This window comes from Oncorhynchus clarkii, chromosome 3 (genome assembly GCF_045791955.1).
Source record: "Oncorhynchus clarkii lewisi isolate Uvic-CL-2024 chromosome 3, UVic_Ocla_1.0, whole genome shotgun sequence".
Classification (NCBI taxonomy): Eukaryota; Metazoa; Chordata; class Actinopteri; order Salmoniformes; family Salmonidae; genus Oncorhynchus; species Oncorhynchus clarkii.
The window spans coordinates 62,974,173-62,986,653 of NC_092149.1; the positions used below are offsets into that span (position 1 = coordinate 62,974,173).

At 44.5% G+C, this 12,481-nt stretch overlaps 1 protein-coding gene across 1 annotated transcript; it reads right to left on the reverse strand.

Moving 5' to 3' along the window:
• Positions 1-215: 215 nt before the first annotated feature.
• Positions 216-7,176, reverse strand: LOC139401132 (inhibin beta B chain-like). Its single transcript, XM_071145601.1, has 2 exons — positions 6,696-7,176; positions 216-1,045 (listed from the first exon to the last, which is right to left on the reverse strand). Exons 1-2 carry the CDS (start codon positions 7,075-7,077, stop codon positions 216-218), a joined length of 1,212 nt encoding a protein of 403 aa, XP_071001702.1. The 5' UTR covers positions 7,078-7,176.
• Positions 7,177-12,481: the final 5,305 nt, after the last annotated feature.

Genomic DNA, 12,481 nt, shown 5'->3' on the forward strand with positions numbered 1-12,481 from the left:
ATAACTCTGTTCTTAATATGAAATGGACAGAAACTGGCCTCGCTCAGCCAAATAAATAATCCATTAGTACATGTTTGCTTGTACCATATAACTAAATATATAAATATATATATATTTAGTTATATGGTATATGTGTATAGTACAAAAAGGTCCTTTTGTACAAGACTTTTTAACTATAGTCAAAGTTCAAAGTTAAAAAAAAATCACAGACAGTCTCAGGCACAGCCACACTCTTCCACTATCATATTGGGCACATCTCGTTTTACTATGTTGTACTCATCGTCGAAGTACAGCATAGACATGGTGCTGAGCTTGGTGGGGATACAACAGGAGTTGACCGAGCCGGGGCTCATGCCCCTCATCCGGTACTGGTTGACCACTGCCGTGTGGAACGACGACGCTGACCCCGGTACCCCCGCCATGTACGCCGGGCAGCTCCCCTCGCAGTAGTTACCGTAGTAACCCGCAGGTGCGATGATCCAGTCGTTCCAGCCAATGAGGCGGAAGTCAATGTAGAACTGCTGTCTGCAGCACAGACCTCCACTGCTCCCGTCACACTCCAGGCCCCTCTTCCTGATGCGGTGCTTCTCTTCCACCTGCCGCGCCCGGACCACCAGGAAGGGCCTGTGTGAAGGGTCTGCTGTGTCGACTAAGATAGGAACCACGTTGGATGCCTCACAGCCATCGCAGTGCACCTCAAGGTCCTGCCGCCGGCCACCCTTACCAAACACGGCCCTCACGGCCTCTGACATGGGGAATGTGTGCCAGCCACTGCGCTTAAGGTCCACGCGCTTCTCCACCAGGGTCCACCGACCTCCTCCCCCTGGCCCTGTTCCCCCCCCGGCTCCACCTGCAGTCCCAGTCCCTGCCTCCTTGTAGTGGATCTTCACTGTGACTTTTCGTCGAGGCCCTTTCTCGGAGCCGGTGGGCTGCAGCCTGAAGTAGAGCCACAGGTTGGCCTGAGACACGTACAGGTTCTGGTTCCCTTCACTGGAGATGAGGAAGTAGAGGCTGGACTTAGATGCTTGAGATGAAGTCAGCTCATCTGATGGAGAGAAGAAGAGAGGGATTAGGATGTGGGTTTAGTGATATACTGTATATTGTACAGCATGGTTCCCCAACTATTTGGCCCTGCATGTCTTGTGAGCACAAAAAAATATATATAATTGTTGGACATAAAAGACTGTAAAAACACCAGAAAATCAGCTCCAAGTGATTTTAATTTTGGAAATTTGTTCCAAAGTATTCCGACGCGTAACAATATGATTTTACTGTATACAAATGTAAGCTTGGTTTGAAATTATTATAGTTTTAAACAAATATTATATTTGTTTGGGTTTGACCATCCGCCCCCTGACCATCCACTCAAGTAAAAAATTGTCCCGCAGCTGAATCTAGTTGATGAACGCTGCTGTACAGTCAAGGGTCAAGAGAATAAACTAACATGATTTTTAAGAGCAAGTTAGAAAAGTAAAGTAAAGTAAAACACATAGTTTTCCAACTTCTGTCTGTGTGAATGAAAGTAATGTAACACTACATCTGAGTATCATTTGTAAGAGGGAGAAAGAAGTGGACAAACAACAACAAGGTGCATGAAGCAGGTAGCCAGGGAGGGAGCAGTTCAGGTAGCCAGGGAGGGAGCAGTTCAGGTAGCCAGGGAGGGAGCAGTCACTTCTGTCTCTCCTCTCACCACTCTCTTTCTCACACATCACATGCTGTTAGCCTAGTTCCTTATAGGTTGTTTCTCCTGACAGCCCAGTTCTGGGAGCAGGCCCAGTTGGCCTCAGGTCAGATTGTGAAGACTAGCGACAGAGCCAGAGATAGAGGAGAGAAGGGGAATGGAGGAGAAGAGAAGAGGGGGAACAGAGGGGAGGGGGGTGGGACAAGGCGCGGGCCCCGGGGGGTTCATTGAGTTCGCTGAGGGCTGTGTGTGTGTGTGTGTGTGTGTGTGTGTGTGTGTGTGTGTTGTGAGGCACTGCTATGAAAACCCCTGAGCTCCCCGGAGCCTTTGAGACTGACAGCATAAAGACCCGAGTGAGGTATTAGGAGACAGCCGCGCTGCAGCCTGGAATTAAGCGCGTGGCCCTCCTAACCAAAAGCATGATGAGGCAAAAATAAAAGCCATTTACATGACACTGGCCACTTTCTAAAATGAAACAATGAAGAGATTCGAAATGTCTAAGGCATAATGGGGTTTGGGGTTGGCCATATATTTTTTTAAGCCTAATGATGTCTTCCAAATTACTGTGAAAACCGAGAAGTTTCTGTTTAAGAGTTAGCCAGGATCGTCTTCGGCTGAGCACATGCTGAAGCGGCTAAATTACTTTGTTTGCAAACTGATTAGTGTGAGTTGGTGTCAACAGCTGGCCACCAAAGATGGTCCTTTGTAAAGCGACCCTATGACTACAGGGTACTCCAGTAACAGTGACTTTAAATTAATGCACGCGCACACACTCACACCCATACACCACGCGCACGCACAGACTCGCATTATCACACACACACACACACACACACACACACACAAACACATACAGTGTAAACAACCATCCCTGTGGCAACAACAAAAGCACAAGGCATTTTGATAACAAACCCTCAGGGTGCAGTCTCAAGTATTTAAGAAGAAAAGTATGCATCTGAAATGTAGATGTAAAGGCATTGATGCAATAACAATTTTAACCTGATTTAACTGCTGTCATTGCCCAAGGACATGAGTATATATCCTTGCCTCATTTCATATCATGACTTGCTGCTTGCCTCAACAGCTCCCAGTGATCAACAGGGGAGATCCTAGGCCAGGGCGTTTCTCTATCTGTGCCCTGAGTGACACTGTGCGTAAGGCAATGAAGTGCTGGGTGGAGAGAGATGGCAGTCTGAATCTCTAACAACAAAGATGCTACAGTCTGGACTGAAGCATTGTCATATTTTTAAAAAAATATGCGGTGGAGTGTATCTGTAGCTTTTCCCCTATATCCCATCAGTGAAAAAAATACAGACATTTTTTAATGACCCATAACTTAGGTTAGCTGAGACTGGCCACATTAAACCGGTTGCTGGAGTGGATTGAGAATCATCCTGCTGGAAAACACTTAAACTATTTACCTTTTCTTTTCTTTTAGAAAATCCCACAAAAACACATAGCCAGTGCTTGAACCAGGCTTTAGGGAGGTGAGTTCAGGAAGGAGGTGAGGTGATGGAGAAGGTTATGGAGGAGACCAGTTAAACCAGGAGGTGTGCTGCCTGGGTTAGTGTGACTGGGGTCAATGTGCTCCTGGGCCAGGCAGGGTTAGGGCAGGGCAAGGGAAGGGAAGGGAGGGGAGGGGAGGTGAGGTTGACATCTGGGTGGACCTCTGTCTCTCTGGATGGAGCTAGTGCTGCTGCAGCTACACCTGCCTAAGCGTGTCTCCACCTGTGCCACCAACACAAGGACAGGGCAGGCAGGTAGGAAAGGTAGGCAGGTGGGCAATCAGGCAGAGAGAGAGAGAGAGAGAGAGAGAGAGAGAGAGAGAGAGAGAGAGAGAGAGAGAGAGAGAGAGAGAGAGAGAGAGAGCAGACAGATAGTGTGTGTGCACGCATGTAGCAGGGTGCTATGCTCATTACTCAAAGTCTGTGTCGACAGAGACCAAATGGCGCGGAGCACCGTTGCTCTGACATGAGCCTCGCATCGCAGTCAGACACACACGCACACACACACACGGCTCTGACAGGCATCCCTTAGGCTGCTGGAGCACAACGCTCAGCTCAGCACTCCAGCAATTCCCACAGAGGGAAATAGGAGAGGAGAGGGGAAAAGAGCAGAACAGGTCAGGGTGAGCCCCAGAGAGCCCCATAAAGCGCCATAGAGCTGGACTTTTGGCCAGTAGTTAGTAAGCTGCTTTGCTGGTAGTGGTGGAGGAGTGAGTTTGAAGTTGTACTTAAAAAGCTTAACTCTTGATGGTTTAATAAAAGCTTTGAAAAGCAGTTACACATGGAAAAGCACATGTATAATGATGTATGAGCAAGGGGTGAATCTACAGTTAGTCAGAGCACCTGACATATACTCATACACACACACTTGGATTGAGTGTGATGTGGAAAATTCCATGAGCGGCTTCAGACAGGGCATGATTGACGTGTCTTCATGAAAGACCCTGTCCCAGAGTAAACCCAGCAGCCAGCCCTATAGCCCTGAGAGGAATACATCCAAAATGGCACCCTATTCCCTATATAGGGCACTATTTTTTACCGTTTTTTTCCAGGGCCCATAGGGCTCTGGTCAACATTAGTGTACTATTTAGGAAATAGGGTGCCATTTGGCACACAACCCAAGGACTGGGCCAGAGTTAATGACATCCAATAATGAAGTCTTAATTCGTGTCTTGGACCGGAGTCACAGGGAGTTCAACAGGTCCAAGCGGCTATACCAACGACAATCGAGATGCACACATCTCCCCCTGCACTCCGCTCCGCTCCCGTGGTTACGGGACACTGAATCCCTCCGCCAAAGCGAGGGTACGCGAGACTGTGTCATAAGAGACGGGTGGTTGGCACTGTTCCTCACCTGGAACCTTGGCAGCAAGCCTCAGCCTCTGCTCCGCTAGGCGGTCATGAGACTGAATACTGACTGAGAGATAAGAGCTATAGCTGTCTTTTTCTAGAGGACAGCGTCCCACACAATCAACTCTTTTTTTTGCCAGTAACGCTCACCACAAACTCCCCTAGGCCTCTACCAGCCATCCAGAAATGTCCATCACAAACTCCCATAGGCCCCTACCAGCCATCCAGAAATGTCCACCACAAACTCCCCTAGGCCCCTACCAGCCATCCAGAAATGTCCATCACAAACTCCCATAGGCCCCTACCAGCCATCCAGTAATGTCTACCACAAACTCCCATAGGCCCCTACCAGCCATCCAGTAATGTCTACCACAAACTCCCCTAGGCCCCTACCAGCCATCCAGTAATGTCTACCAAAAACTCCCTAGGCCCCTACCAGCCATCCAGTAATGTCTACCACAAACTCCCCTAGGCCCCTACCAGCCATCCAGTAATGCGCACCACAAACTCCCCTAGGCCCCTACGAGCCATCCAGTAATGCGCACCACAAACTCCCCTAGGCCCCTACCAGCCATCCAGTAATGCGCACCACAAACTCCCCTAGGCCCCTACCAGCCATCCAGTAATGCGCACCACAAACTCCCATAGGTCCCTACCTACACACCTTGATCTTTGACTGTGACATCATTAAAGTCCCTCTGCTTGGGTCCCGGCCTGTGCCTGGGACTGGTCTAGCTGCCTCTCTCCAGGCTGCTCCAGGGGCCTTGTCCCTCTTTCCATGCCCTTGCTGGCAGCCTGGGCTCTGGGGGTGAGTGCCAGCTGGCCTGAAGGCAGAGGGGGTCTAGAGAGCAGGGAGCAAAGCCAGTTCCATGGCACAATGCTGCACAAAGGCTCAAAGGTATCGTGTATAATGGGAAAAAAGCAAAGAGGCCTGGTTGGATGAACCTTTATATGACAAAAGCATTCTTTAGAAAACGGAGATATGGGCACACCATACACCCCCTCCCACCTCCTCCATCTCTCCATCCCCCGAACCCACGACTCAAATGTCTCATGCATTATTCTGAGCGTTTTCTTTTGTTTTCTCATGCTTTTTGTTCTGAATGTTGACATATTGGGTTTAGCAAGAATGCACAGTGCTCTCCCAATAATTGCCTTGCTTTTGTTCCCTTGTCATGAGTGTGCTTACATCATTTCTATTGGAGGGTGACAGCTAGGAACCCATCCAGGCTGATTGTATACTGTGTGCTACAGCGTTGCACTGTGGGACCGGCATCTCACTTTGTTTCTTAATGGTATGCTTTCTCTGCTAAACAAACACTACATCTCAAATATGATGTTCTCACTGCACTAACCTGGCAATTATTGGTTTCAGTTGTTAACAGACAATGTGTGTGTGTGTGTGTGTGTGTGTGTGTGTGTGTGTGTGTGTGTGTGTGTGTGTGTGTGTGTGTGTGTGTGTGTGTGTGTGTGTGTGTGTGTGTGTGTGTGTGTGTGTGAAGGGGGAAAGGAGGGGTTTATCTTCGGACCCTTAGGACTTAGCTACATACACATTCTTAGAAAGTTGGATAAATGGCCAATTGAAGGGTTTTTCCCTTAAAATAGAGCTCTATGCCTAAACACGTTTAACTGCTGAAATGGGACGCAGGGTGCTTTACTATGTCCTATACAACACATGGGGGCCATTTAAGGTTTCATTCTATAATGAATTGTTGAATTGTTGAATGAATGAATGAATGAATGAATGAATGACTGCATGCAAGTTGAATAATGTTATGTGTCATGTTGACTTAGTGAAAGACCGTTGTAATATCAGTTGAATTTTAAGGATATAGTCTTTCTTCAAAAACGGAAAACGAAAATTAAAGGCATTGGCTGTAATTGGCTACACACATCTGGGTTGAGAACTTTACGAAACCTACTAGATCCCATAAAATGAGGCATTCAATCTCGATTATGAGGCAATTATCTCGTGATTATGTAGGGTTGTATCCTGCGCAATTATGGCTGTCCTGATATGAATATGAATTCCTCGAATCCTCGGAGGGGAAATGTGCTATATGCTCCTACTACACCTTTTGAAATTGAGTCATGACTCAGAAAAAGAAAGGGAGAGAAATGAGTTCGATAAATGCTCTGATTATTGATAATTAGGCTACCTGATTCGGCGAAGCTGATTATCTCCGAAGTCTCTTGCCCCTCGTTACTGTAGGCAGCCTGTCCATCAAGGTTAGGGATCTCAACCCTTCCGTCTTCTCGTAGTTTACCTGCGTGTAGCCGCCTCAGCGCTGTCACCATTGCCGCTTTCGGGATAGGATGTGTGATGTTGGGTCTTTCTCTCATTTGTAACCTGTTCAAGATGTGCCTCTTAACTGCTTCCAATAAGTCTATATCCACCCGTTCTGACGCCTCCGGCATCCCGCACGAAGCGCACGACTCCTGGGTCACGGTTTGAGTCTCTGCCCCAGTTGTGCCCAAAGTAAAGCAGATGGAAAGGATGCAAGCCATTAAACAAGCCAACGTGAGATTATATATTTTCATTTTCCCTTTTTGAGACTGGAATTCCCAAGCACGATGGAGAGGAAGAATATTGGTTATTCGATACAGAGAGCAAAGAAAGAGAGTTAGGCTACTTCACAAGTTTAGCATCCTGGTAAATATCCAGCTCTGCGCCAGCGGGAATAGTTTGCACATGGAATTATGATTGATGCACACGTTAGGGTAATCCAAAACAGTCCATGCGGTTTTTGTATTCCAAAGAGGTTGCTGTCAAGAGCTAATAGATTATTCCAGATGTTCGTATTTGCTTCCTCTCGAGCCCTGTAAAGCTTGGGTCCTTTTTGTGAAGCGCACTACAGTTCAGTTCTCATCTAAAGCACAATTCCAGAGGTGTTGGTTCTTAACCGGATTTCTTGACCGGCGAATCTGAAATGAGCACCGTGAGTAGTAGGCTATCTGAATGGCACTACCGCGTCTGGCATGCCATTTCTTCAAATTTAACAAAACGAATTATTATATTCCATAACCTTTGCAAACCACATTTAGTATCTCACCGGTACGTGGGCTTTGTATCCGTTGATCAGGAGACGAAACGTTTGATGTGAAGTTCCAAATATGACGTTACCTTTACATTCAAATCACTCCTATAAACGCAATTTTAGGAATCCAACTAAATTGCAATCGAATTCATACCCAACTAATCCCTAGATCACTGTCTTGTTTGTCTACTGGTGAGTTTGAGTAGACTATCCTATGGGTGTGTGTATGCGACGGCTCTGTCTCTGTGTCCTGAAATAGATGCTGTTATCTTTACAATGTTCTCCTTTGCAATCACGACACGGAGCCCACGGCACACGGAAAGTTTTTATACAGGAGTTGAAACCACGTGGGGCGTTCCACCAACAGGGCTCAAGGGATTATACACTGCTGCTAGAACTATCTGGGAGGAAAGCGCCGCGGAGGATGGAGAGAAGACGTTCCTATGGTTACAATAAAAAGTAGTAGAATACGACAGAGAACACATTTTAACCCTACATTATAATTGTACACTTCATTACCTCATAAAAAAATACTGTATTATAGGCCTAAACAGATATATTGTCATTTTGAATAAATGTGGGGCTATTTCGGCAAGACATCGCATGCTCTAAAATTTTAAGGATTTTATAAATGTTGGTATTATGGTGTCTGAAACAAACAAACAGATGAAACGAACAAACATAAACATGGACCCACGTATCACACACATACACAATGTGTTTAAACCATCGGATTTTTGTAAGGTCCTACAAGTTTCGAAAGCCAACGACATGGTTTTGTATGTAGATAACTCAGGATAGGCAAATCACTTCTGCAATGGGATACCACTCATAATGCAGTGTTCATACTGAAAGGCGCGTGCTTTCTGTGCGCTTTTACGCACGAGGAAAAAATGTTATAAACAGCGCCACCTTTTGTTGAAACACTTTCCCTACATTATTAAAGCATGAATCTGAAATAAATCTGCTATTCTTTTTGAGGAAAGTGCCGACACACCGATCAGAAAACAAAGGATGTCTAAATATATCAACATGTCCCGACCTTTATGTAGGTTAGTGGGACAAGTGAGCTGGCGCATTAGCCAACATTCAAGCGTGGTTGTGGATTTGGCAACAGTATAGTTACTTTTCCAGGCAGAGGCTTTACTAGACAGTCACATAGAGACATAGGCCTGTGTGTGTTTATCTGTTTCTCTCTCTCTCTCTGTGCGTGTGTGTGTGTGTGTGTGTGTGTGTGTGTGTGTGTGTGTGTGTGTGTGTGTGTGTGTGTGTGTGTGTGAGAGTAGGAGAGAAAGAAGGGGCAGGGGGTGGTAATAGTAATTTATGTCATTAATAAAGATGAGTTCTAAACCCTATACCACTGCACAAACAGGGTCAAAACAACATGACTCAACAGTGCTTTTGCTTCATAGGCCTAGCATTGTCATGGATTATGCAACAGTATACTTACTTTTCCAGGCTTTGTTAGACAGTCACATAGGGACACAGGTGTGTGCGTGTGTGTGTGAGAGACACACACACTTCAATGTAGTTTATAGGGTTGATTGAACATTTAAAAATGTTCTTCTCTTCCAATGTACTTTAGATATCACATCTTTGTAAGGTTCTGACAGGGAACGATTCGGTTTAGTGTGTAGGCTTATGGGTCTACATAGTTATGACTTATGTGCTTTTACGTATGAGGAAAAATAAAATAAACAGTGCCACCCTTTGTTGAAACATCCACTACACTATTGAGCCATTAATCTGAAAAATCTCTGTTGATTATTTTTGATGACAGTACCAAGACGCTGATCAGAAAGCAAAGGCTGTCTAAAAATGTCAAAACGTCCAGGCCTTGATGTAGGTTAGTGGGTCAAGTGAACTGTCACATTAGCCAACGGTCAAGAATGGTTGTGGATTAGGCATAGGGACACAGGCCTACTTATGTATGTGTGTGTGTGTTTGTGTGTGTGTGTGGGGGGGGGGGGGGGGGGGGGGTGTAATAATAATTTATGTCATTCATTAAGCTGAACTCTATACCACTGCACAAATCGGGTTAAAACAACATGACTCAACAGGGCTTCTGCTTCATAGGCCTATTACACTCTTAATCATGCCCATATTCAGTGGTCTCCATCATGATTGACAGAGAGAGCCTTCAGACCAGGGGTCAAAGTCATTTTGCCCATGAGGCCATTCCTGTAAAGGCTTCTCTGTAGCCACTTGACTGTGTTCATTCATTGCTTGTGTGTGAACTTCTTCTCCAACATGAAATACTTTCTACTAATCTGAGAGGATATTGATGGGAGCACAAGTGGGGCCCATTGACATGTCGAAAATGGCTCCAGTACTGCATGTTTGACACCCATGCTAGACTGATGGAGAAGAGAAGGTGGACCCATAACCTGATTTCCTCCTGTAATAACCCTGTAATAGCCTCCTAATGCGGCAATGGAGAGACTATTTATTTAACATGTTGTGCTCTCAGTTTTGATATAAGTAATCATAATTGCCAGTGGTAACACGAAAATATTGTATCTCACCTTTTGAATTAGTAATCCTTCAGTAGATGAACCTTGAGAATATGATGTCAAAAATCTTTGATAGTACCTGGCGCCATCATGTGGAGTGAGAGCACATTGCATTTATATGGAATATATTTGATATTTATCAGTATTTGAATAACAGACACATATTAATCAGATCAAATGTACAGAGTGCAATGCATAAATATAATTAATAATTTTTGGTGACTGCAATATCTGTGCAACATCGAGTAAAGCATACAATGCAAACAAAGACAAAATAGTTATACGCTTTTTTGGTATGAGTAAAAATAATTACCATTAGTGCCTTTTACGTCTCTGATATTTTAAGTAGAAATTGTGCACGAATATTGCATTTAAAAGCCTGTTACATTACATTAAGTGCCCTTTAATATAGACCACAAGGAAAATTCCGTAAAACATGTTTTTTTTATATGAATAAAGGCTTTTGAGCCCTCTGTGCCTTCTCTTCTTACCGAACACTAATCTGTGAGAACAATATTTTCGGTGAACAAATGCTTCATTTTGTCGTTATAATAAGGTTGGTAGCAACATGTGAAATGTGTTGCAGCTCAAGTTGACTACAAAACCCACATTGCAATTATCTCGCTATGGTCTGGCTAGCATGTGAAGTAGCTAGTTATCTATAAAATCTCACCATGTTCGACCTGCAGATCGATGTGCCTCACAGAGTGGAGTCTGACATTTGCGATGGTACCATGCAATGCACCCTGGACTGAAGTGGGGCAGACAAATAGGAGAAATGTGTTAGACCCTCTGTTAAATTACAAGTTTCTCGAGGTAGAAATATGATCAGTGGCTCATTCGAGAGAAGACAACCTACCTTGTATGACATCGGGCAATATTGAAATCTGACATGTATGATAGACGTTTTCACGAGGTAAAAAGTCGTACTCCTATTAACTTCCAAAGTTCTGTATCCAATCTTCAAGGAAAATAGATTGAAAGGGAAACGTGTAGCTCTCGTAGTCGATACACTATATATTGATAAACAAATGTTCAGAGACACAAAGACTACTCCATGGCTGTTCTAAATTCCCATAGAGGAGTTGAATAAGGGAAACACAATACTAGACATGGTACGGATTATTATAAAAACATTTAAAAAAGCAATAAAATACTACAATTGTTAAAGAAATAAACTACAACTACACCTTTCTAGATAGGGAATGGTGGAAAATAATTCGTTTTAGACTTCCCATTTATAGTATTTCATAAATCGATAAGACAGAATTAGAAGAAAGGATGATTAGCGAAATAATAAATCTTCAAATATAAGGACCTGGAACACAAAAGTACTCAATCAACATGGTAGAGATAAAACACAGAGGACATAAAAGGCAGAATATGTGGGTATGTGTGCATGTATACACCCCTTTGAGAGACCCCTTTGAGAGACCCATACACAAAGGAGCAGTACTTATGTGTTTTATGGGCCTGCAGTAAGTAGCCTACACGCAGCCAAATCAGAAAGATGAATGTGGTCAGAGACCTACTAAAGTAGCACCGCCCTCTCAAGATTCTGAACCTGCCTGGCAGGGTTGGTCATACATAGCCAAAATCCCCTGATGGGAGAGCATAATATACAAGGAAATTCTCAAAGCTGCTAATGAGAACCTTGATGACCTTCTACCTAGCCGGTGGGGATTCTGGTGGGGTGCCCCCACCCAGGCAGTGGCAGTGCTGGCAACACTAGCTGCAGTAACCCATGGGGAGGGATCACACTCGGACATTTAAGAGAGGGCGCATATTATTGTGGCCCTGGTGACACAAAATCATCAAAGATCTGAATGCACAGAGATGCTTGGGAATAATGTCACAAAGGGGGACCGCGCGTGGGTGTTTCAGGGGAAGGGGGTATATCTGACCTCCATCAGCTAAGACGTGACAATGGTTAATCAAATCTCCCCATTTTTGCTCAATTTTGCATGTCTTCTCATACAGCTGCAACTGTATATGCATTCGTAAATCAAGGCCTTTCTAGAGTTGGGCTTTGGGATGGAACAACTGTTGAGCATCTGAGTGTATGGTTGTTTGTGGGGGAAAGGGGTTGAATGTGTATGAGTGTTTGTGTGTGTGTATGCATCAAATAACTGTTGCTAGGGAGTAAAGATCTTATGGACAATATAGGATGAATCACAATTATTGTTTGTTAAAATAATAATTGCTTCCCAAAATGTAATTTTTGTTATGGCAATACTGGTAAGAGGTAACATCCTTTGCATAAACTACCTACATTATTACAAATATGAGCTTCCGGCGCCAACAGAGATGGCCGCCTCGCTTCGCGTTCCTAAGAAACTATGCAGTATTTTGTTTTTTTATGTGTTATTTCTTACATTGGTACCCCAGGTAATT

Excerpts from the sequence above, each read along its gene's own strand:
- LOC139401132 (XM_071145601.1), bottom strand. The coding sequence starts at position 7,077 with ATGAAAATATATAATCTCACGTTGGCTTGTTTAATGGCTTGCATCCTT. Across the intron at positions 1,046-6,695 it reads AATCAGCTTCGCCGAATCAG|ATGAGCTGACTTCATCTCAA; the intron begins GTAGCCTAATTA and ends TCTCTCCATCAG.